At 54.7% G+C, this 24,105-nt stretch overlaps 7 protein-coding genes across 7 annotated transcripts; 3 read left to right on the top strand and 4 right to left on the bottom strand.

The window, feature by feature from the left end:
• Window positions 1-717: 717 nt before the first annotated feature.
• On the top strand, window positions 718-1,497 carry GUITHDRAFT_118739 (hypothetical protein; the record flags this gene model as incomplete). The annotated part of the gene is made up of 1 exon (XM_005822006.1): window positions 718-1,497. The coding sequence occupies one exon, from the start codon at window positions 718-720 to the stop codon at window positions 1,495-1,497; it is 780 nt and encodes a 259-aa protein (XP_005822063.1).
• A 740-nt stretch (window positions 1,498-2,237) lies between these two features.
• Window positions 2,238-2,747, bottom strand: GUITHDRAFT_118738 (hypothetical protein; the record flags this gene model as incomplete). The annotated part of the gene is made up of 2 exons (XM_005822005.1): window positions 2,238-2,367; window positions 2,593-2,747. 2 exons carry the CDS (start codon window positions 2,745-2,747, stop codon window positions 2,238-2,240), a joined length of 285 nt encoding a protein of 94 aa, XP_005822062.1.
• Window positions 2,748-3,605: 858 nt separating this feature from the next.
• On the top strand, window positions 3,606-4,436 carry GUITHDRAFT_118737 (hypothetical protein; the record flags this gene model as incomplete). The annotated part of the gene is made up of 1 exon (XM_005822004.1): window positions 3,606-4,436. The coding sequence occupies one exon, from the start codon at window positions 3,606-3,608 to the stop codon at window positions 4,434-4,436; it is 831 nt and encodes a 276-aa protein (XP_005822061.1).
• A 142-nt stretch (window positions 4,437-4,578) lies between these two features.
• Window positions 4,579-9,226, bottom strand: GUITHDRAFT_118736 (hypothetical protein; the record flags this gene model as incomplete). The annotated part of the gene is made up of 3 exons (XM_005822003.1): window positions 4,579-8,513; window positions 8,645-8,784; window positions 8,997-9,226. 3 exons carry the CDS (start codon window positions 9,224-9,226, stop codon window positions 4,579-4,581), a joined length of 4,305 nt encoding a protein of 1,434 aa, XP_005822060.1.
• A 1,161-nt stretch (window positions 9,227-10,387) lies between these two features.
• GUITHDRAFT_160213 (hypothetical protein) lies at window positions 10,388-18,252 on the bottom strand (the record flags this gene model as incomplete). Its single annotated transcript, XM_005822002.1, has 15 exons — window positions 10,388-10,463; window positions 10,511-10,552; window positions 10,698-10,817; window positions 10,916-10,976; window positions 11,037-11,098; window positions 11,144-11,196; window positions 11,305-11,368; window positions 11,421-11,513; window positions 11,562-11,619; window positions 11,751-11,822; window positions 11,870-11,922; window positions 11,969-12,223; window positions 12,755-16,991; window positions 17,049-17,929; window positions 17,980-18,252. 15 exons carry the CDS (start codon window positions 18,250-18,252, stop codon window positions 10,446-10,448), a joined length of 6,342 nt encoding a protein of 2,113 aa, XP_005822059.1. The 3' UTR covers window positions 10,388-10,445.
• Window positions 18,253-21,020: 2,768 nt separating this feature from the next.
• GUITHDRAFT_118734 (hypothetical protein) lies at window positions 21,021-22,815 on the top strand (the record flags this gene model as incomplete). The annotated part of the gene is made up of 4 exons (XM_005822001.1): window positions 21,021-21,733; window positions 21,787-22,480; window positions 22,527-22,733; window positions 22,783-22,815. 4 exons carry the CDS (start codon window positions 21,021-21,023, stop codon window positions 22,813-22,815), a joined length of 1,647 nt encoding a protein of 548 aa, XP_005822058.1.
• A 259-nt stretch (window positions 22,816-23,074) lies between these two features.
• GUITHDRAFT_57327 (hypothetical protein) lies at window positions 23,075-23,677 on the bottom strand (the record flags this gene model as incomplete). The annotated part of the gene is made up of 1 exon (XM_005822000.1): window positions 23,075-23,677. A coding segment is annotated over one exon (603 nt), but the record flags the coding sequence as incomplete, so codon positions are not given.
• Window positions 23,678-24,105: the final 428 nt, after the last annotated feature.

The following is a 24,105-nucleotide window of genomic DNA, read 5'->3' as shown; positions in this document are numbered from 1 at the left end:
ATCGGCCACATCGTCTACCTAGACTGCGATGATGATGATGATGATGATGATGATGATGATGATGATGATGATGATGATGATGATGGCAGAGATGATGATGATGATGATGATGATGGTAGAGATGATGATGATGGTAGAGATGACGGTCATAGATCGGCAGACATGACTGCGGCACACAGCCTGTGCGGCATGGAGAAGGGAGCATGCACTGAACTTTCATGGATGGAGAGCTCACTAATAGGCTCTGCCTTTTTTTTAAAAAACATAATGACTAAGAAAGAAGATACATGAACTGTTTCTGCCTTTTCTATCACAGTTCAAATCTAGTGAGGCAAGCTTGGTTGTTGAAGGCGGGAATACCCATGCGCCATTTGCCCTTCTTTTCTGATGAACTAGAAGCAGGGAGGGAGGAGAGAGGAGAGAGGAGAGAGGAGAGAGGAGAGAGGAGAGAGGAGAGAGGAGAGAGGAGAGAGGGGAGAGCAGAGAGCAGAGAGCAGAGGGGAGGGAGCAGGAGTGAGAAGAGAGGAGACAGGAAATGGGAGGGAGAGAAGTGGAGGGAGGAGAGAGGAGATTTTAGGTGGGAGAACTGCCCTTTATGCCTAGTTCAGTTATCTCAAATCTACTCGGCGAATACCAGTGCAGTCAACGAGATATTCCCATTTCTTGTTGTATTTGTTCGTTGTTCAGAGGGCTGGTGAAGTAGAAACCATCAACAAGATGCCTTGCAGAAATTCGCGAACTTGTCCTTCCCAGGGAAGATGCTTCAAGCAGAGGGAGCAGCAAGGAAACGCATTGAAAAAAACTCGCGAAACGAGAAATCCGATTCAAACCAGCCAAGATCTGAGTTGCGCTCCCACACCGCTCAAGGTCTTCACAAGCGATGATCTATCAGATGCTCAAAGACATGAAGAATGGCCGAAATGTTGCCGATGCCTCAGGTTCTTCAGCATTCATGGACAACATTTGCCCAAGACCTTGCCCTGCCAGCACATGGCATGCGCATCATGTTGCAACGATCCCGACTTTGTGCATTGTGTTGAATGCGCGTCGGATGTACGTTCTTGTATAGACAATTCATACAGGAAGGTGTTTACGACCAACACGCTCGTTGTTGAGTGGATGAAAGTTTTACAAGAGCAACCTGCAATGGTGACAACCAAAGTAAATGGGGATAGGCTGATGACCTGCTATTTTGAGGAAGACATGAACTCAGCAGCAACACCCATGGCAAGCCAGCGAGATCTCTGCCTTGACCCCTTCGGCATCAGCATGGTGGATGGCAGTCAGACTTGTCTAGACGACTGTCTTGCTATCCGGGTATCGAAGAAGAGGATTTCGCATGTGAACTACCGCGGGTCTGTCTATTTCGACGAGATATCCACCTCGCAAGAGCATCTTGGCAAAGTGTTGGACCAGTCCGTCGAACAACTGACAAGACCAACGACACATAAGGAGGATACGCTCGTTGTTAGCAAGGTTGTGCATGTTCTTGTGTAAGTGAGATCCAATCGCTGATTTTAGTGGCATGCAGGAAGAGTGCAGAGATCGTAGTGAGCGACAACAAACTCGATCCCCTGCTTTCTCTTCGCCGTCTAAGAGCATGACGACTAGGCTGACATCTCCCAGTGGCAGACCTCTCATCAAGAATCCGCTGAAGCGTTTTGAGAACAGAGGCACCATCCTCGAACTAGGCAGAGCAACGAACAGGAGATTCATGAAGGGCCTCAAGATCAGATTGACCTCTCGCCGTTGATGCTCTCCTCCTCGGAATTCTTCCCTATCTCCCTTATCTACTTGTATATATCATCTTTCTTGACTCGGCTTTGTGTTTTTAGTGACTGAAAGAACTGCTCTCCGGTGTTCTAGTGATTAACTCATCTGCAATGACTATTGCAACCTCCCTTCAGCTTCATCACAACTGCTGAGATATGCTGTGAACAGCTCTTGTAAAGATTTTGCTATTCGCTATTCTTCTACATTCAGATTGAGGACTCATTCGTCGAAGTCGATGAATTCGTCGTAGGGACGGAATCGCATTTGTAACAAGAAGTTGGAGACGCCAAGCACAAAGTCAACGATTGTTTTCATTTGCTAACGAGTAAAACTTCAATCCGATTGTCTCATGTATGTGCACAAATATTTCTTGACGATCCTGTTAGATGATTATCTAAGGATCAGGTTCTTTGCAGCTGATGCCGATAAAGCGGGTTGCTGCAATTCTGATACTAGCCCTCAAATCAAACCTTTACGGGCTGTGGAAGAGCTGCCGACGCCGCCGATGCATCAGAGGGTGCCTCGCTTGTGTCCATGATGAAAAGTACCGGACACACCATGACGAAGAGTGTTGTCGCGCTATACCATGCAGCTCTGCAGATCAGCGTTAACAGAAGCAGGGCGGCATAACGGGTCAGCTCTGAAGGAACCCCTCTCGACAGCGCACGTGGTCAATCATCCTGTATGGGGCTACCAAGCTTGTCATGAAGCTATGCCTAGGCTAAATCTTTCAACTCACTGCACCCATCATCCACACATCCTCCATGCATGAGCTTCAAGACACCTCATCCTGTGCTCCATCCCCGCAAGCGCTCTCACCTTCCTGTTCCCTTGGCTGTCTTGAACATGACGTTGAAGACTGACTCTGCCGCTCTTCTTGTGCTGGCTATGATCGGAACGTTCGCCATTGGCGGCATCCCCGCGATGGTGTACACCATAGCTGCGCCAGCCCCGACGCGGATTAAACTAGCCATGCGCACGCTCTCTTCGGTCCAAGCCCACATCCCCTCATCATCCCTGCAGACAGATGGGGCCGTTACGACTCGTTGGAATTCAAACGTTACACAGTAACGTTCCACTACGCATTATATCAAAAGTAGTTTTAAAATGTTGGCTTTCGGGAGCGGGAGGAGTCATATATTTCAAAGAGTCAACCAGCTAATTTCAACAATTTATTTCTTGCAAAGGAAATTTGAAATTATCCTTGGTGCACAACTGTGTGTCAATCAAATAATTTACACTATGGATCATTTTTTAAAACCTTTCTATGAATTCTTGAGGAAAAAAATTAATAAGAATATTATTACGTATTTTTGGTAGTGAAAATATGTCAAATCAGTTTTAGCAAGGTACCTGATCTAAAAACTATATAAATTCATTTTAAATGCTGTCCGGGTACCGAAGGGGCAGAAAGGGGGTGGAAACTGAGTGAACAGCAGGTGCAAACCTGGAGAAGTCATCCAAAAATAGTGGGTGGGGGTAAATAGTACCCGGTGATTATACTGGAGAAATGAGGGATAAGATAGGGTACTTGTTTCAAAGAAGGGGTAGGGAAAGCATCTGATGGGTGTGCAGGTGTATCGGAGGTGGGTGGTAGGGTAACCGGTGGGGTTGTGTTGCAGCTACAGGGTGAGGGGCCGTTTCATGGCAGTGTGAGAAGTCAAGGGGTTCGAAGCTAGAGTAGTAGGAGCGACATCAAGTAGAAGGAGAGGAGGACATCGTCTAAGGGGAGAGCCATCTGCAGGGCTCGTATGTTCTGAAAGCTTCTGCTCATCAGCTTCCATATCAGACTCTCGATTTTGTTTTGTTCCCTTGTTTGTATCTACTCGAAAATGACACGTGGCCCATGGCCTTGCAAGCTTCCCACCAACATGTCGCTGGCTCAGGGGGAGGGGCTGGAGATGACGCAGCCAAGGTTGGGCTCCCCGCCTCAAGCGCAAGTGCACGAGGCCTCTCCGACTTGTGTCACAGCTGCTGCGACTTCGGCATGGGACAACGTCCCTCGCGGCACCGCTAACTGCTCGTACGGGTCTGACGTGGCAACGAAGAACGCCATCGCATCATGGGGGCAGGGAATGCGATATGGCACTGGAGGGGGAGTGTTCGCTTCGATTCGTGGGGTTCATACTTCATGGCAGCTCATGAATGAAACAGAAGCAGCGAGCGTAAGGCAGAAAGCTTGTCTGTCCCTCGGACTTAGCCGGCCGAGAGCCGTTGATGGCAGCGAGGAGGTGAATGCTCTCGTCGGCTCGCGACTTCCGAGCTCGATCTCTGTCTTGGACACTGTGGAACATGGCATGAGGCGGATCAACGATCAGCTGTCGAGGCCGTTGGATCATCTGGACAAGAAGGACAAGGGCGGAGAGTCCGGCAGAGTCTCTTCGTCAGCGTGGTGGGTGGGAAAGGAGCTCCCTGGAAGGAAGGTCACTCGAAACAGCCATGAGGCGAACGTATACAACCCGCACGGCAGCGCCTTCTCCTTGTGGTCTTCGCATGCGATACAACAGGAGGCAAGGCGGAATGATTTCGTCGTGATGGCCACGGAAGACACTGAAGGATGGCGATGCGGCTCGAGCTATCATGCCGGTGATGACAAGGAGCTTCCGAGCTTGCGCCATCGAGTCGCGTGCGGGTCAGACGACAACAACAATGGCGAATGGTAGAGCAGATTGAGGAGGAGAAGAAGATTGTGCGAAGAGAAGATAATTTTGTGCTATCCTGTTTTATCTCATCGTCACATTTGTTTTAATTCACTGGATCTTTTAAATTGTTCTCATATTCCTCCTCCTCAGCCTCCTCACCCCCCTAACTCCCTCGGAATTTCCCGTCTCTTGCTGTGAAGGGCCGCAAGCGATGGCGAGGGATGGACGAGCTCGAGTTAGATGGCTTCTTCTCTTCTCCCAGCCTGCTGGAGGCCATCCTTGAAGTTTGCGGCCTTGTCCTCGCTGTGGACAGTCCAGCTGAGGGGGGGTGTGGAGTACGATGCTGCTGGGCGCTGGGCCGGAGGTTGCTGAGGTCAAGCTTCTTCACTCGCACGACCCGGGGAGTAGTCGGCGGTCTAGAGTCGAACTCACGAAGAGACAAGCCTGTCGCCCTCGAGCTCTCGTCCTCCACCGACACCAGGAGCGAGTGAGGCCGACCCTCTGCTCCCATGCCGGGACTGTAAGGCATCCGCCAAGATTCCGGTCTGTTCCTGTAGTCTGACTCAGGAGTCAAGGAGGATCGGCTCCAGAGGTGGCTTGATTCCATCTTGGAGGATGCAGCTTCGGCTGCTGTTCTATCCCGATCCTGGTTGATCGCCGAGAGGTCAAAGCGCGGAATCTGACGTCGCATCCTCCCCTGCCCGCTTTCCTTCAAGGTGATCTCGTCGAAGGTCCACGACCCTCGCGGCCTCGTTGTCGGCAGGCTTGTCGTCAGCAGTTTCCTCACGTTGCTGCTCAGGCCCTGCGGCTCGAGAGCTCCGACCACCCTCGGCTTGATCGTCTCCGTCCTGTTCTCTGTAGAGCTCAAGACTCTGTTCGCCTCCGACACAAGCGACGGGCTTGCAAGCAGATGCTCGACCTTGCTGGCCATCCCGCCAGCTCCAGCAGAGCCGCCAGCACCAGCAGAGTTGACCGCCTCGTTGAAGTTTATTTTGCCGCCCGCGGGCTGCTCTCCGTCCTGACTCTCATAGAGAGCAGCGACAGTGTTGTGGGGGCGTCGAGGGATGGTGCTGGGCTCGCTCGCCTGGTCTTGCCAGGGAATGTTGTCAACGTCTGTCAGCGTGTAGCTGGCGTAGGCGCTCTCAAATGACAAGCCCGTCGGTCTGCTGGGCTCTGCAACAGGTGGGCGTCTCCTGGCAGGCAGCGCAGCAGCATCGTCGTCGTGCGGTCTGACTGTTCTGCCCATGGCGAACCGCCAGTCCGTCGGCCTTCCCTTGCCTTCGATGATGGAGTCCAGCAGCGGCTGGCTGAGAATCTGGTAGGTGTCCTCGGGGATTCCAGTGCGGAGGATCTTGGAGTAGATCCGGTCGTTGACATTGTTCGACTCCTCCAGCACGCGGATGTACTCCTCTCGCTTCTCCCGGTCTGCGACCTTGGCCGCCCTGTACTCGAGCATCTGCTGGCGCTCCTCCTCCAGTCGTCGCGCGTCCTCCTGGTTCTTTCTCAGCTCCTCATTCCACTTGCGAAGCTGCTGCTCCTCGAGCTCGTGCCTCATCCTCTCGTTGAGGATCAGCTGGGCCTGCCTCTCAGCCCCGTGCGTGATCGCTTCTTTGATCAGCTGGATCGTCCAGACGTCATGCCCGAAGCATCCGATGAGAACTCCGCTCATGGTCCAGAGCTTCACGTAGTTGTCTTTGGCGCACGTTACCATGAGCGACTTGGAGCTCTCGCTGGACTGAGAGATCGCGATGAACACTAGCTCCTCCTCGTGCGCCTGCCACTCGAACATCACGCTCGGGCTGTTCCACATCACCTCCAGCGACATCTGCAAGCGGATCCTCCCGTACTTGCCGTTGTAGTTGTTCAGCTCCGGTTCCGGGTCCTCCAAAGGATACCAGGCGTCGTGGATGCGACCCTCCTGCACCAGGGCCGTGTCGATGTGGAGGATACCGAGGAGGTCATCGCTGCCGAACTTGTCTTGATCCAGCACTTGGATGTAGATCGCCGTGGCCGTTGCGTTGACTTGGCTCTCGTCGAACAGCCCGAGCTCGACCTCGAACTCCTGCTCCCACACGGGATTGAGGTCCTTCAAGACAACCTCCGTCTGAAACTTCTTCTTGTTCACGTGCAGGATGGCGTATGGGTCGGAGAACCCGTTGGCGTCAGCAGCTGGCAGCTCGGCAGCCTCGACCACTTTGATCTTCAGCTTGACCAGCCGCTTGCACACGCTGCTGCAGTCGCTTCCGCGCACCTGCCCGACCCCGTCGCCAGTGATCATCAGGTGGTTCTCCCGGTCCACGTCCATGACGATGGCAGGCAGCACCGTTCGGCTCCCGTCCACGTTGATCTTACGATCGCGATGGCCCGCCTCGAAGACTCCCAGCTGCTTCCCGTCCTGCGGCTGCCACAGTCGGATCATGCCGTCCATGTGGGCGGTCGCGAAGAAAGGCTCCTTCGTCTCCGCCTTCTTCATCCACGTGATGCAGTTGATGGCGGCCGAGCCTTGGTTCTCAAACGTCGCGTCTTCCGCCTCTTTGAGCTTGATCGTGATGCCCTTCTTCCATGACCCGACCGTCGACCAGGTTCGCAGGCTCCCGTCGTACATGGCGAGCGCGAGGGTGCCGATGGGCTGGATCCAGACCATGCGCATGACGTCCATGGAGGTCATGAGGTCGATGCGCTTCATGGGCTGCTGGTGGAAGGTGTCGGGAGGATCGATCCACAGGTAGATCTTTCTGTCCCATCCTGCCGCGACAGTACAGGTCCGCTGACTCGCCTCGCAGAAGGAGATGCAAGTGATCTCCTTCTCGGCATCGCTCACAAGCTCGTTGAGCTTCACCCCGCTGTTCCAGTTGAAGATGTACACCTTCCCGTGGGCGCTTCCTAGGATGAGTCGCCTAGTCGTGATGTCAAAGGAGACTGCCGTCGTGTCAAAGCTCTTGCTCTGCTTGCACTTGAACGCCGTGATCTGCTCGCCGTCGTCGAGGCTCCAGACGATGACGAGGCCCAGGTAGTCGACGGTGATGATGTTCTGAAAGACGGAGTTCTGCATGGCAGCGACGATGGGAGCTTTATGAGATGCGAGGCTCAGGTTGCTATCCTTGAGGTCTCCCTTGTACGGTCGAACTTGCAGCTTCGAGTGACCCACCACCAGCCGCGTCTCGCTCTCGTTCCAGTACGCGCATGAGAACTCGTTTTCTGGTCTGTAGACATTCTGGTCCTTCACGCGCAGGAGGAGCTGGTAGGTCTTGGGGTCCCACACCATCACGTCCTTGTCGGAGGAGATGCTGATGATGTGGCTGTGCTTGGCGTTGAACACGATTGAGGTGATACACGCGTTGTGCCCGTGCAGCGACGTGATGCGCTTCAGCGTGTACGGGTTCCACAGGATGATCACCCGCTCCTGCCCACCCGAGGCCACGTAGTTGAAGTTAGTGCAGAAGACGGCGCAGAAGACAGGCTTAGCATGACCCTTGAAGCGCTTCGTCTGCTTGGAGGGGATCTCGTACAGGCAGATGGACCCGTCCAGGGAGGTGGACAGGATGGTGTCGAGCGTGCGGATGTAGGAGCAGTAAGTGACGTGGTCCTGGTGCTGCTTGAGGACCAACGGGTCCAGCTCTTGGACTCTCGTTACGCTCAAGAGCCGAGGAGACTGTTTGATCACCGTCACCTTCCCCTCCTCGTCTCCCACAGCCAGCAAGTGCTCGTAGCCTTGAGCCTTGTCCTCCTGCCTTTGCCCCTTGCTTACGTGGAACGAGGTACAGCACAAGGGGATCATGCTCTCCGGCAGCTCGATGGTGTGAACGCTGTGGAAGCCCTTGACGTCGATGACGATGAGCTTCCTCGAGGACGTGCAGACAGCCAGAGCTCCTTGCGTCAGGCTCGGCACGTTGAGCCCTCCCATCTCGCAGCAGCAGGTCGCCCATGTCTTGCACTTGGAGTGAGAGACGACGAGGGTAGCGATGAGCCTGCGGCTGCTGCTGCTCCAGGACTTGACGGTGCCGTCCTTGCTGCAGGTGACATATCGCTTCAGCTCCTTGAGGTAAGCGATACCCAGTATCATGTCGCGGTGATGGTTTTGTGTCGAACCCTCCTCGTCTGCACTGCAAGTGAGTCTCGAGGAGGTGGAGAAGAAGGAGCATGGGAGGAAGAGGAGGAGGAGGAGGAGGTAGAAGAGGAAGAGGAAGAGGAAGAGGAAGAGGAAGAGGAGGTAGAGGAGGAGGATGTACCTTGCTGTGGGTCATCAAAGATCTTGAACTCCAACCCATCATGGAGCTGTTCGCTACGCTGGAGGGATTCGGAGAGCACGTAGTCAGAGAACTCTTCCCATGAAACCCGTCCATCCCCGTTCGCGTCTATCTTGGAGAAGCTGCGACACGCGAGTCAGCGAAGGGTTTAAGGTTAAGGGGAGGGGGTACAAGCGTGAGAGCCAGAATCGGGAGACAGCAGGATCGACTGCTCGGCTCCAGGGAGGGAAGACCGTCTTGAATCTGCAGCACATCAGGCGGGAGAGAGGAGGAGGAGGAGGAGGAGGAGGAAGGTGAGGGTGAGGGGGAGGAGGAGGAGGAGGAGGCTACTTACGCCTCAACAAACTGCTGTGGATCAAGCCCACCGGAGTGATTGATACGAAAGAAGCAGTCTTTGAGCTGGTCAAGGTTTGAAAGCTCCAGCTCCTTGAGCTTATGATGCTGTGCTGTGGTGTTCTTCCAGAGAGAGCCCGCCTTCTTCGTTCCAAACATATCTCCCATCCTCGCCATCGCCATCCCAAACGCGTTCTCATGTTGATTCTCACGAATGGTCGGGAAGTTCATGATGGAACTCAACAAATTTTGATACTTCGCTCAGCAGCAATTAAGAGGTTTTCATCTGACTTGACTATCTTCCCTTCTGTCTGAAGCAGAAGGAGAAGAAGCGGAAGCAGAAGGAGGAGGAGGAGGAGGAGGATCTCAGATTGTTCTAGCGGCTGGAGTTCATCGTGAACATCAAACCCCTTCTGTGTTCATGACACCCACCTCTCTTCTATCTCTTCTCCTCTCCTCTCCTCTCCTCTCCTCTCCTCTCCTCTCCTCTCCTCTCCTCTCCTCTCCTCTCCTCTCCTCTCCTCTCCTCTCCCCTCCTCTCCTCTCCTCTCCTCTCCTCTCCTCTCCTCTCCTCTCCTCTCCTCTCCTCTCCTCTCCTCTCCTCTCCTCTCCTCTCCCCTCCTCTCCTCTCCTCTCCTCTCCTCTCCTCTCCTCTCCTCTCCTCTCCCCTCCTCTCCTCTCCTCTCCTCTCCACTCGTTCATCTGCATTTCATTTCCGACAACTGCAACGCCTGCTTTCTGCTGAGATTTTACTACCCGTTGTATTCTCTACCCCCACCCCCTCATTCTCTTAATCATACCCACCCTTTTGAAGAGCCCAAACCCTGGATTCCTTGACCACCCCAGGTCAGCTGTGGGATTGGAAGCAAAACCATGCGACAGAAAAGAGCGAGATGGCGATGAGCGATAAACAATCAGAGATAAACAATCAAAGATAAACAATCAGAGATAAACAATCAGAGATAAACAATCAGAGATAAACAATCAGAGATAAACAATCAGAGATAAACAATCAGAGATGAGAGATGAGAGATGAGACATCAGACGTCAGTGATTAGATTTAATGCCATAACAATGAGATGTGATGTCGTGCGATGTGATATGGTGAGATGGGGTCAAGTTCAACTCTGAAGTTTTCGTCCCGTTAGTTGTTGCCATCGTCCTTCTCATCACCGCATTCACTTCTCCTCCTTTCGCCCATCCATGTGAATGAAATCTGCCGCCTACACAACATCTCCAGCTTCATTTTCCACCCATGAATCAGAGTTATTCTGAGCATTTCGCCTCTTGGAAACAGCATGGCAGTTGTAATGGTCGCTACTCTCCTTCCTCTCACTGACTGGCGAGACGAGACGAAAGGGCGGGAGAGGAGCAGAGAGAGGTCGGGGAATACAGATCAAAGAGTGGATTACAACGCAAACTTAAGAATGCATCACATGGTCGAGGGAGCCTAGCTTTTCCCCAGGATCTGAACCAGCAAGTCAGACGAGCAGAGCAGCGGCCGAGGGTCTTTACCGTTGTCAGTATCGCCATCCGGAGGAACATGCCATGCTCGGCCTGGGCGAGAGAGGTAAGAGAAGAGAGAGAGAGAGAGAGAGGGGGAGAGAGAGAGAGAGAGAGAGAGAGAGAGAGAGAGAGAGAGAGAGAGAGAGGTGTACGAGGAGAAAGAGAAGGAGAGAGAGAGAGTCCAGCTCGCCGTCACCTGGCGGAAGTATACGGAACGCGGGTCAAGGTCGCACTCCTCGTGAATCTCGTCGACACGCGGGAGCGGGTGCATCAAGATCATGTTGGGCTTCGCTCGTGCCAGCGTCTTGGCGGTGATCTGCTGCTCGTCAAAAATGCTGCAAGCGAAGAGGAGGGAGAAGAGAAGAGGCAGGAGGAGGAGGCGGTGGTGGTGGTGGGTGGTGTAGGAGGAGAAACCTTGTAAGCAGACTTGACACTTTCATAGACGCTCGGGTCAGTGAATCTCTCCTTCTGAACTCTGAACGGCATGTCAGCTCCTCAATCCTCCCGCTCCTCGATCCTCCCTCCTTCCTCTCACCTCGTCACGTAGACAACATCGGCCTCAGCGATGACGTCATCCACGCTCCTGTGCTCCTTCACCTGCTCCTGTCTCAGACTTTTCTTCCCCCTTCCTGTCTGATGCACCTTAGCTCCTTTCTGACTGAGCCTCTCAACGATGTCTCGAGGCATCTCAAGGCCTGATACGTCAGGTCAGGTTTCGCAGACACGAGGAGGAGAGGCATGGACGAGGAGAGACAGGGAGGGGGGGAGGCAGAGGGGGGGGAAGGGGTTGGAGAGGACAGTACCTTCAGGGGCCACCAGGTGCAGCTTGATATCATACAAGGTGATGAGCTCCGCCAGGCTGTGGACCTGAAGACCAGCAAGACATCACGAGGCTGACTTGCTCCCGCGCCGACCTCACCGTCCTCCCGTGCTTGAGGTCTCCCACTAGAGCGATGTTCAGCCCGTTGACGGTGCCGATCTCTTCCCGGATGGTGAAGATGTCAAGCAGCGCCTGCCGCCCTCGTCATCTCCTCATCATCCGCTGCTTATCGCCTCTCACCTGAGTCGGATGCTCGCCCGTGCCATCCCCCGCGTTGATGATGGGCTTCCTCATCTTGCTGTGCCACAGAGTTAGCGCCCCAGCACTAGACTCCTCCTCCTCGCCTCTCGCTCCTCTCCTTCCTCCTCTCCTTCCCCCTCTCCTTCCCCCTTCCTCTTCTCCTTCCTCCTTCCTCCTCTCCTCCCTCACCTGTGTGCTCGCTGCACGGCCCCTTTCTCTGGATGTCGCAGCACGACCACATCGCAATATCGTTCCATCACGCTGAAGTCAAAGTCATCAAGGCCCGTGCGCTTTCTTCCTCCGCGTACCGAACGAAGTCTTCGAGCGACTCTCCCTTGACCACCGACGACGAGTTCGTTTCCTGCAGCAGCCGTCAGGCGCACACCATTGCGACACTCGCGACTCACGTGCACAGCCACGACGGTGCCCCCGAGCTTCTGCATGGCAGCGGTGAAGGAGCTGCTGGTGCGAGTGGAGGGCTCGTAGAAGATGCTGGCGAGCGACATGCCACGGAGGATGTCGAGGGGGCCTCGCTGCGAGAAGATGCGCAAGTCATGCGCGAGGTTGAAGAGCTGGTGCATGAACGCGCGGGTGAACTGCGAGACTGACAAGATGGAGTGACCCCGGAAGTCAGCCAGCGCGTTGGGCTGGGTGAGAGAGCTCTCGGGAGCGAGGAGGGGGCTCTTGTAGGGGTGGATGTTGGGCTGCTGCTTCTGCGGCACCACCACACGGTCGACGTATGGAGGAGCCTTTGGTGAAGCTGCGAAAGTCTCAGACAAGAGAGGAGAAGAGGAGAGGAGAGGAGAGGAGAGGAGAGAAGAAGTTGAGGGAGCGATAAGGAAATGAGCAATGAGGACGAGGAAGAGGACGAGGGGTAGGAGGAGGAGGGGGGGCGGGGGGGGAGCAACCTGGAGTTGGGCCATACTCTCCCGAGCCCGAGTGAACATCGGGAGATCGTTCAGGAAGCTGCCGGGTGGCAGCTGGCGTGACGAGCGAGACTCTCTTGGGCGATGTGATGCCCTCAGCACGAGCAATGCGCTGCTGGCCTGAAGTCTGCGAGGGCAAGTGAGGAGATGCGAGAGCAAGGGAGGAAGGGGGAAGGAGGAGGAGGTTGGAAGGAGGGAAGAGGAGACAGGGAGGAGAGGAGACAGAGAGTGTTGACTTGCCAGCAGAGCTTCGCTGCTGGGCACCACCTCGACTCTCATCTCCTTGCCTGAACCAGGATCGGAGAACACTTGCCCATCCAGGTAGACCAGCTCTCCACGAATGACGACGCGCGAGACAGCCCCCCGGACCTTGTGTCCCTTGAACGGCGTCCAGTCGCACTTGGTGTGAGGAAGAGACTCAGGGATCTCCCAAGTCCTGTCGAGGTCCACCTCCACGAACGTGTCCGGCTGCTCCGCGAGCCCAAAGATCTTGCGCGGGTTGGTGTGCAGGCGGAGAACGAGGTCCTCGATAGTCAGCCGTCCATCGTTGACGGCGGTGAGGAGGAGCGGGAGCATGGTCTCGAGTCCTGGGTATCCGGGAACAGCCTCTTTCTCCTTCTCCTCCTTGGTGTGGGGGGCGTGATGGGAGGAGAAGACGTCGATGATGTCGATGTTCTCCCAAAGAGCCTGGCGATCCTGGGAGGTGGCAAGTCGAGGTCGGATGGAGCACAGCTTGTCTCCGATCTTTTCGATGTCGTCCTCCACCAGGAAGAGATGCGTCGGGCAGACCCCGCACGTTACCTTGGCGCCCCTCCTCTTCGCCTCGCGGACCACCATGATCTCCTCCCTGCGCGAGAGAGCGCACACGTGGATCGCCCTGTCGTACATCATCGCCATCATCAGCACGGCTGCCAGTGTCTTGGACTCTGCGCGAACCACGATGGGCATGTTGGGAGGGCAGTTCTCGAAGTGAGCCATCCAGACTGTCAGGTCCTCGATCCTCAACTCGTGGCTCGTCGCGTAGTCCAACTCCATACACAGCCCGACAGCCCCGTCGATGGTCTTCACGCTCTGAGCGTTGAGCATGGTCGCCCCCGCCAGCAAAGCGAAGTCGCACCTGGCCATGGTCGCCGCCCGGTTCCTCACCGTCTGCATGGTCGCGTTGTCAACGGTAGCTGGGGTTGTGTTAGGCATCGCGCAGACGATGGTGACGCCGCCAGCGACTGCCGAGGCCGTGCAAGACGCCCAGTCCTCCTTGTGGGTGGCGCCAGGGTCGCGAACATGCACGTGCATGTCGATGAGGCCAGGGAGCGAGACTGTGCGGTTGGCAGTGCGGCAGTCGACGATGGGGCGGACGGGGGGGCAGAGGCCGTACTTGAAGATGGCCTCGACGAAGATCTTGGCGCACTTGATGTCCGTGATGAGCGGGACAGAGTGGAGGACAGCCATGGTGCGGGTGAGGTAGCCCTGGGAGTTGTAGGAGGCTGGACGGCGGAACCTGCTCTTGGCTGGGATGTTGATGACGAGGCCGAACTGGCTCTCCTTGAGGTTGAGCTGGGAACCTCCCTCACTATCGGTGGGGAGATCGACGGGAGTGATCTCGAGGTTGTTTTCGAGGTAGAAGTCAGCTGTCCCCTTGCTGCCGAAGAGCTTGTATCCCAGCTCGACCAGCAGCCGCACGGAGGGCAGGAAGTCCATCTTGTTCCTGTAGGTGCCGATCGAGAGGAGGATGGGTTTGGAGGCTGGGGGAGCCTTGAAGCCCGTGGAGAGGAGCGCCTTGAGGTACGCCTCGTTCCTGTCCTCACCGAAGCACGCTACCTCTCCTGTGCTCATCATGTCAACGCCCACCTGGGGATCGCTGCCGGGGAGGCGGTTGAAGGAGAACTGAGCCACCTTTACACCCACCCAGTTGGCCTGACCGACCGCCAGCGTCGTCGGGACTCCCTCGGAGACGCCCATGAAGATCCTGGTGGCTATGGGGATGAGGGGGAGGTCAAGGGCCTTGGAGACGAAGGGGAAGGAGCGGGAGGCGCGGACGTTGCACTCGATGACCTTCAGCTCGTCGTCCTTGGCCATGAGCTGCATGTTGAAGGGTCCCGAGATGAAGAGAGCTTGCGCTACTGCAAACATGATGTCCCTGATGCCCTCCAGCGTCCTGTCCGTCAGGTCCTGAGCAGGAGACACGATGGTTGCGTCTCCGGAGTGAACACCAGCGTTCTCCACGTGCTCCGAGATCACACAGGCGACGACGACGCCGTCCTTGGCAATGGCATCCACCTCGATCTCCTTGGCGTTCTCGATGAACTTTGAGATCACCACTGGGTGCTCCTTGGACACTGCAACGGCAGCTCCAAGGTACGACTCCAGGTCTGAGTCTGAGTGTGCTACGTTCATGGCGGCGCCGCTGAGGACGTAGGAGGGACGGACGAGGCAAGGATAGCCGACCCTGTTGCAGAACTCCTTGGCACTCTCCACGTCCGACAGCTCCTTCCACTGCGGCTGGTCGATGCCCAGCTTGTCAAGCATGCGCGAGAACTTGTAGCGATTCTCGGCGTTGTCGATCATCTCCGGGGAAGTTCCCAGCACCTTGACGTTCTGGCGGAACAGCTGCATGGCGATGTTGTTGGAGGCCTGACCTCCCACAGACAGCACGACGCCGAGGGGGTTCTCACGGTCGTAGATGTCCATGACAACCTCGAAGGAGATTTCGTCGAAGAAGAGCCGCTCAGACTCGTCGTAGTCCGTGCTCACAGTCTCCGGGTTGCAGTTCAGCACGATCGTCTCGTGCCCGAGCTTGCGCAGCTCACGAATGCAGCACACGGAGCACCAGTCAAACTCCACCGAAGATCCGATCCTATAGACTCCCGAGCCCAGCACGAACACGGCCTGGTTCGACGGCTCGAGATCGTGCTCCTTTGCGTTGTAGGTGAGGTAGAGGTAGTTGGTGCATGCTGGGTATTCGGCGGCAACCGTATCAATCTGCTTCACCACGGGAAGGATGCCAAAGTTCTTCCTCTGCTGCCTGACGGCGAGCTGGGATGACTGAGTGCACTTGGCGATGACCTTGTCAGAGAAGCCGAGGGCCTTGGCGGTGCGCAGAACGTCAGCGGGAAGACTCTCGATCTTGTACTGAGACAGGTGGTGGTTGTAATCGATGATTCCTTTCAGGCGGTTCAGGAACCAGTTGTCAATGCTGCTGAGCTCGTGGAGCTTGGCGACGCTCCAGCCCTCCTCGATCGCCGTTGCCAGAGAGAAGATGCGCTGGTCTGTGGCGTCCCGGATCTCGTCCTCGGACGCCGGGATGATATCGCTAACAAAGCCATCGTTGGAGTCGACCATTCTCAACCCCTTCTGGATCGCCTCCTCGAACCTCCTTCCAATCGCCATCACCTCTCCGACAGACTTCATCTGGCTGCCAATCTTGTTCGACACTTTGGAGAATTTCTTGAGGTCCCATCTGGGGATCTTGACGACCAAGTAATCAAGAGAAGGCTCGAAGCAGGCAGTCGTTTTCCCCGTCACTGAGTTTCTCAGGTCGGGAAGAGGGTAGTTCAGCGCGAGCTTGGCAGCCACGTACGCCAGCGGGTAGCCAGTTGCCTTGGAGGCCAACGCTGAGGAGCGAGAGAGACGGGCATTGACTTCGATGATGAAGTAGTCGTTGGAGTGAGGGTCTAGCGCATACTGGATGTTGCACTCTCCAACCACCCCGAGGTGCCGCACGACCTTGACAGCAGTGTTGCGCAGCATGTTGTAGTCGTGGTTGTCCAACGTCTGTGAGGGAGCTACGACGATCGACTCGCCGGTGTGGATGCCGAGAGGGTCGAAATTCTCCATGTTGCAGACAGTGATACAGTTCCCCCAGGCGTCACGAACGACCTCGTACTCGATCTCCTTCCAGCCACGCAGAGACTTCTCCACAAGAACCTGCGGCGAGTGCGAGAAGGAGACGGCGACCAAACTCTTGAGCTGGCCCATGTCGTAGGCAAATCCAGAGCCAAGACCACCAAGAGCATATGCCGCTCGTACAATGACAGGGAAACCAAGTTTGAGAGCTGCTTTTTCTGCTTCCTGCGGCGAGTCAGCGGAGAAGCTTGGAGCGATTCTTTCATTGATCTCTGCAAGCTTGTCGGAGAAGATCTGTCGATCTTCAGTCGAGATGATTGTTTCCACGGGAGTTCCGAGAACTCGGCAGCCGTACTGCTCCAAAACGCCTTTGCGATAGAGAGCAATCCCACAGTTGAGGGCAGTCTGGCCTCCGAACGACAGCAGCAGGCCGTCGGGCCTCTCGTGCTTCAGGACCTGGATCACGTAGTCTGGAGTCACCGGTAGGAAGTAAACTTTGTCTGCCAATCCCTTGGCCGTCTGCACTGTAGCGACATTTGGATTAATCAGAACTGTCTGTACTCCTTCTTCGCGCAGCGCTTTGATCGCTTGAGAGCCAGAGTAGTCAAACTCTCCAGCCTGACCAATGGACAACCCTCCCGAGCCCAACACAAGAACTTTCCTAGGCTTGGGATGGAGCACCACTGTGCTGCTATCCTTCCCAATTATCTCCGTACACTTCTGAGTGATGCTCTTGCGCATATCCACAGTGTTTCCAGATTTGTAAGTCTTGGCGGCGTTCACAAAAACATCGAACAATCCCTCCGTGTCCTCGGGTCCAGCTCTAGCTTCAGGATGAAACTGCACAGAAAAGAAGGGCATGCTCTCGTGGACGATTCCCTCATTGGTGTTGTCGTTGGCATTGCGGAACAGAGGCAGCCAACCCTCAGGCATCTTGCTCTCATCAACAGCGAACCCGTGGTTCTGGGAAGTAATGAAGCAATGTTTCGTCCCCACCTGGATGCAGGGCTGGTTGTGTCCGCGATTCCCGTAAGGAAGCTTGTACGTCGTAGCCCCTGCAGAGAGGGACAGGAGCTGGTGGCCAAGACAGATTCCAAACAAAGGCTTCACCGGCATCTTTCCTGTCCTCATGCCCTCCAGCACCTTCTTGATGTTCGAGACGGTCACGCTCGCCATCTCTGGGTCACCAGGCCCGTTGCTGATGAAGAGACCATCCCAGCTAGCGTTGCTCACGAAGTCATAGTCCCAGGGGACTACAGTGACCTCCGCTCCTCGCGCGCAGAGACAGCGGAGCTGGTTCAGCTTCATTCCGCAGTCCACCATGGTGACCTTGACTGCTGCTCCAGCATTGTAGACTTGCGGCTGCTTGCAAGAGACCTCGGCAACCAGATTCAGCTTATTGGGGTCTGCGAACTGGATCTGGTTCTCGTTATCTCCATCCATGACCAGCTTTCCCAAGCAACAGCCATGCTCACGCAGAGTCTTGGTCAGCGCTCTGGTATCAACCCCTGAGATGCCTGGGATCCCCTGCTCCTTCAGCCAGTCTGACAAAGATTTCTTTGCTCGCCAGTGACTGTAGTCCTCGCTCAGAGTAGAAACCTGAAGGCTACGTCAGGCCTCTGCGGTGAATGGAATTTTCTTCGACTTACCACTAGCGCAGCAATGTGAATCTTGTTCGACTCGAAATATTTGAGAATGCCCAGTTCATCTTTGTCATCTCCTGGAACGCCATAGTTTCCTACAAGAGGGTATGTAATGACTAGGATCTGCTTGCAGTAGGAAGGGTCCGTCAGGGCCTCAGGATATCCGACCATTCCTGTTTGGAAGACAGCTTCTCCTGTAACGCTGACCTCCGCGCCGAACGCTTCTCCCTCCCATCTCGTTCCATCTTGTAGCACAAGAACGCACTTCTTCGCGCCCATATTTCTTCAGCCAAGTCTGCTCCTTTCCTCACAACTCGAAATCCGCCCTGTAGCTCGTAGCTCGTTGTCCTGGCCCTCAATGTCAGGGAACAAGCTGCCAGAGCAAGAACAGCTGGACCTGTGAGCTGTGGGATGGATGAGAAAGAGAAGGGGCTGAGAATAACGGTTATCTTTCCTCGTTTTCCTCGTCCTTCACCTGCTTGTACTCGCCGCTCCTTCACTAGTTGCTTCCCGCCCGCACATGCGAACAACCCCCCTCTCTCCCTTAACCCCAAGTCTTGACTACCCTACCCCATGCCGACTGGGAAAAATCATTCCAGCCACAACCTACCCTACTCAAACAAGAAGCTCTTCCCGATGAACCCTTCATAGTACCGTATATTCAATATGAAGTGTACGGGTAGATAAATTGTCAGCACTGGTACCACCTCATTCATTAACGGGTACCCACCCTCTGAATGAATCGAAAATGACCACCCCCAGGGTCAGACATGCGGCCACCGCACGTGGACTTTTTGATTAAAAGGTGTGTTTTAATTATACTTGACTGAAGTTAGTGCTATGGCTTAATTTATTTTTATATCTTCAAAAAATAAATCTTCTATCCAAAAATCGCTTTACAAGGAATAAATTGTTTTTGAAGTAATTCTACAGCTAAAGTTTTGCTTTTAAAATCATCTTCAAAAACCTTTTTGTGCCAATGGCCTGAGTTTTAACATAAAAGTATATTTGACGGTACTTCACATAATTTTAAAAGAAAAGTACTCTGTACGGCCATGTCTACAAGTCAAATATTGGCGACCCGGGGGTTTGGCTCTCGGGCTGCTAGTTGCGGCTACTGACGCCATTGCGGCCGCATCGTCGACGGGCTGGCTGTAAAGGCAACCGGCTCAACCGTGTAAGTTTGCGGCGATGCGGCCCGGAGCTTACTTGATTAAACTTGAAACTGGGGGCAATGATTGTAGTCCGACCGTCCGTCACCGCCGGCAGCGGCCCGCCGCGCAGGCTTGGCCGGCACTGAGCTTGCTTTACTCAAAGTTAAGTTCAAGATCATCAGTACGGTGCGAGCCTCGGACCGTACCGTACAGTACACTTCGACAATCAGCTCTGATTCCATCGATGATCTTAGATGGATTGTATGCAGTAGCGACAGGTAATTGACTTCCGAAGTTCTGAGATAAGAGTATCTTCGGAAAAAGGTTAAAAGAGATAGTGAGAAAGGAAGTGAGAAGAGAGAGAATGAGAAGAAAGAAAGAGAGAGAAGAGGAGAGAGAGAGAGAGAGAGAGAGAGAGAGAGAGAGAGAGAGAGAGAGAGAGAGAGAGAGAGACTCCCGAGAGTCGGAGCCTCCGAGAGACTCGGCGAGGAAGACTGGACCCCATGCTTATATAGTGACATGACAGATAACCAGGGGTATTGATTCCGATGATTCAATACGGTCCGCCCCCGAGGATGCTTCGAGTCAGTCCGAGGCTCTGGTCATGATGGCATTTCGGGCCCGGCCATCGAATAGTCCGACCGTCCGACCGTCCGACCGTACCGGAATGGAGTACCGCACGTCCCTAGTCAGGTGAGTCGGCAGTCACGGTAGGTTTTAGTTCTGAGATTGGATTAAGGAATCAGCCGGGCCCCCGCCACTTCGTGTACTCGGCCCCGGCCCGGACTCCGGGAGTTCTGACTCGGACTCCGGAGTCCGACGAGTCAGGCACTGAACTTTATTTTGATGCCGCGCACGTGAAGTGTGGGCGCTCGAACTTGTACAGTACCGTACTCGTAAACAGTACCAAGCCTTGAAGTAGATAAACTTTTAAAACAATTGATTTTTCTTCCCGGTACCAAAATACTACTACAAAAATACTTATTATGACCTGTCTTCCTTTCATATCTCTATAGGTAAAGACTTTTTACTTCCAATATTTTGTCGTGTTTGCTAAAAGTAATATCCTTTTAACACTATTGGTACTACAAGACATTTATAGATTTTATCTCAATATCATATTTTAATTTGGTACGTACCCTCTACTGGACGTAACCCTGTAAAACACCATCCCTACCCCTATGAAGAACCCCTTTCCTACATCACCCTCTCATCCCTGCTACCACCGTACCACAGCAATGAACAACCAGTCAAGACTAAAATTCTCTTAACACCCTTCTTTTATCTACTAAGCACCCGGTAGTAGATGACCATTCTGAAGTACCCCACCCATGGCGAGTGATTGACTTTTTAAACCCCTACCCCCTTACACAGTTCTTTCTGCATCACCCTACCTGCTTTGTATGCACACAACACCACCCTGACCCCCCACTTTCTGTGGCCGCTGGTATGCAGACTGAACGCGAGAAAGCATCCGGAACTCGCACATGGCTTCGTGCAAGGAGGGGGGGAGAAAGCAGGAGAGCCGATGGCGAAGAGGAACAGCAGATATGAGAGAACAAGAGCATACAAGAGGTAGCAGATAGGCAGAGGTGAACGTATGGTAGACTTAGATTGAACGAACCCAACAACCAAGCACGAATACGAAGCAGCTTAGGCGAAACCGATGAGGTCTTCTTAGAGTGAGCAGGACAATGAAGGATATCTTTGAGTCGAATGTATAGTGCGAGACGTCCAGTACGAGCAAAAATGTCCGAATCTCAACAGGCTCGATGCAAATTGCCTTAAGAGGGCGCTACTCGTAGGTGAAAATAGCGCTTGCTGACAGCTGTCTCAGGTTGAGATTCTACTTTGCTTCATCACTCAGACCCAAACTCTCTAGATACAGCGAGTATGGACATAGAGGACCTGGCTCACTCGTCGAGCTCTTACAATGCAGCGTCGAGGCAAGACCCTCTGGCGACCCGAGCTGGCCCCCTGGTGGCAGAGGGGTTGGAGCAAATGAGCGAGAGGAGATACAACGAGAAGTGTGGAGTCTTTGGCGTCTTCAACGTTGAGAAGGCCTCTCACACGTGTTACTATGGGCTGGTGGGGCTGCAGCATCGTGGACAGGAAGGGTCCGGGATGGTCACGGGAGATATCCTGCCTGAGTTGAAGAGTGGGATGGGGAAGGAGTTTGACATCCACAAGGGGATGGGGCTCGTGACTGACACCTTCACCCCTGAGGTGCTCAACACTCTCAAGGGAAACTGTGCGGTGGGACACACGCGGTACTCGACGGCTGGGGGGAAGACACAGCTGGCCGGGTACCAGCCGTTTGCTGTTCGCTACGCTCTGGGGAATCTGGCGCTGGCGCACAACGGAAACTTGTCGAACTTCAATGAGCTGAGGACGTTCTTCGAGCATCACGGGGTGCTGATGCAGACCTCAGTGGACTCAGAGCTGTTCTTGCACCTCATCTCGCACAGCAAGCGAAGGAGTCAGATTGATCAGATCTTCGATGCCATGACGCAGGCAGAGGGGGCCTTCTCCTGTGTCGTCATGACCGACGAGAGCATGATCTGCGTGCGAGACCCCAACGGTTTCCGTCCGCTCGTGCTTGGGAAGTGAGTCGATCAAAAACCTCGGACAGAGAACCTTGTTGCTGACTTGCCCGCAGGTTGCCCAAGAGAGGTGTAAATGGAACAGACGGCTTCTGTGTGGCCTCAGAGACTTGCGCGCTGGATCTCTGCAAAGCTGAATATGTCCGAGACGTGGAGCCAGGAGAAATGATCGTCATCAACTTCAAGTCGGTCAAGTCGGGAACTTTTGCTTCCCTTCACCTCCCGAACAAGTTCGGTGTCTCCCAGTGCATCTTTGAATACGTCTACTTCGCTCGCCCGGACTCGATGGTATTCGGAGACTACGTCACCAAAGTTCGCCGTGCTCATGGTAGGCAACTTGCGCGAGAACATCCTGTCCCCGAGGTTGGCGAGGGAGAGCTTCCTCCTGTCGTCATCCCAGTCCCTGACTCCGCCACTCACGCAACGATCGGCTTCGTGGAGGAGTCGGTGAGGCTCGGCAGAGCTTGCATTCAGGATCTGGGATTCTTCAGAAATCCTTACGTGGGTAGAAGCTTCATCGCTCCATCCCAGGAGTACAGGGACCTCAAAGTTAGATGCAAGTTCAATCCGTTGACGCACGTCTGCAAGGACAGAGTCGTCGTGCTCCTGGACGACTCCATTGTGAGAGGCACGACAGCTCGGCAGCTCATCGGGCTCGTCCGTTCTGCGGGAGCGAAGGAAGTACACTTCCGAGTAGCAAGCCCTCCCGTCACAGACCCGTGCTTCTTCGGCATGGACTTTCCTTCCAAGGTCTTTCGTCCTTTCCGTTGCTTCATCCCCTCACTGTTTCTTGCAGGGAGAGCTCTTGTTCAACCAGCACCATGGTGACATCCCGTCCATGGCTGCCTGGCTGGGTGTGAAGACGATGGGGTATCTCAGTGCCAACGGACTTGTGGAGTCCACGATAGAAGCTTCCGGGGCCCGCTATGGCTTTTGCAGAGCTTGCTTCACCGGGGTGTATCCCGTACCGGTGAACGCGGAGGAGCCAACACCGCTCGCTGCGGTAAATCGGCTCGTGTCCTGTGTCTCGTGCTCTGACTCTTGATGATCAGAACGTTCCGGAGAACATATTCACGAAGCGATAGAGCGTCTTGTGTGGAAGGGATGAGAAGGAAGGGGAGGAAGAGAAATTCATGCAACGGGTGGAAAAGTCCTAGTTGGTTTCAGAGGAAAACCGCAGGATGACATGCAACTAGTCGGAAGAGATTCAGTGAAAATCCCTCAACGATCAAGATGCGCTTCCGTTCTCCTTCATGAAGTTCAAGATAGAAGCTAACATCTCCTGAATCTCACCGTCAACCATATCAACACAGTCCACCTCCGACTCACCTGCGTGACCTCCTCGTTGGACTCGAACTCGACGTCGGCATTCAACACGAGGACTGGAATGTCGTGCCTCCCGTACGGCGTCTTCCTGTGCATGAGCCAGTCTTCGTGCTTCTCAAAGAGCCCCTCCAGGTACCCCAGTGGAATGTCCGCCTCCTCGGCCCTTGAACGCTTCTGGATTCTCTTAAGGCACGTGCGCGGTGATGCTCGAAGGTATATGATACCCGAGGTCCGGGGGGCTCGTTGCTCTGCCCACTGCCACCACAGCTTGTAGCTGTCGTGCTCCATGTTGTTGAGATGTCCGTCCCTGTGCAGGAGCGGCTCGAAGACATACGAGTCTGCAAACCATGATCGCTCTCCCACCATCCAAGGCGAGGAGGACGAGGAGGTCGAGGAGATGGCCTCCTCAACCGACTTCACACGTGTCGTGAACGCAGCAATCTGGAAGGTGAAGCTCCATCTCGACATGTCCTTGTAGAAGGCCTCAAAGATTCCGTTGTCCTGCCACGCTTGGAGAGGCTCAGGTATCACAACTACCCCGTTCTCTTGAAGCTTCCGCAATAGAGTACTCTTGCCTGCCCCTATGATGCCTTCGAAGGAGAAGAACCTGCTCTGTCCGGCCGCTTCTCCTGTAGAACAGCTGAGACCGATTGTTCCACGCCGTTCCGTGCATGTAGGACGATGTGCTGGACTTCCCTGATGTAGTGCTGGATGTGACACAAAATTGGACGACAGGAGAGCGTAGGATCTTTCGCTGAAACTCAGCATGATCAAGAACAAGCACGATTGGGCTACGAATCCCTGTGCCACGTGCATGGCCGACAAGAGAGGACACGTGGGATTGAGGATACGGAGATAAGTGGAGCCAGGGATCGAGCAGCCAGATATGGGCGGTAAAATGCAAAAGGGTAACAAGAGCAAGAGCAGGGGCCAGGAAGAGGGGCAGGAAGAGCAGGAGGGGCGAAATCAGGAGGAGGAGTTGGGAAGGGAGAGCAGGAGCAGGGGCAGGGGCAGGAGGGGAGGGGGGGGGAGGGGGGAGGAGGGGAGGG

The sequence above is a fragment of the Guillardia theta genome, assembly GCF_000315625.1.
Source record: "Guillardia theta CCMP2712 unplaced genomic scaffold GUITHscaffold_133, whole genome shotgun sequence".
In the NCBI taxonomy this organism is placed as follows: Eukaryota; class Cryptophyceae; order Pyrenomonadales; family Geminigeraceae; genus Guillardia; species Guillardia theta.
The sequence above is the reverse complement of the archived record's forward strand: the minus strand, read 5'-3'. Positions and strand labels throughout refer to the sequence as shown.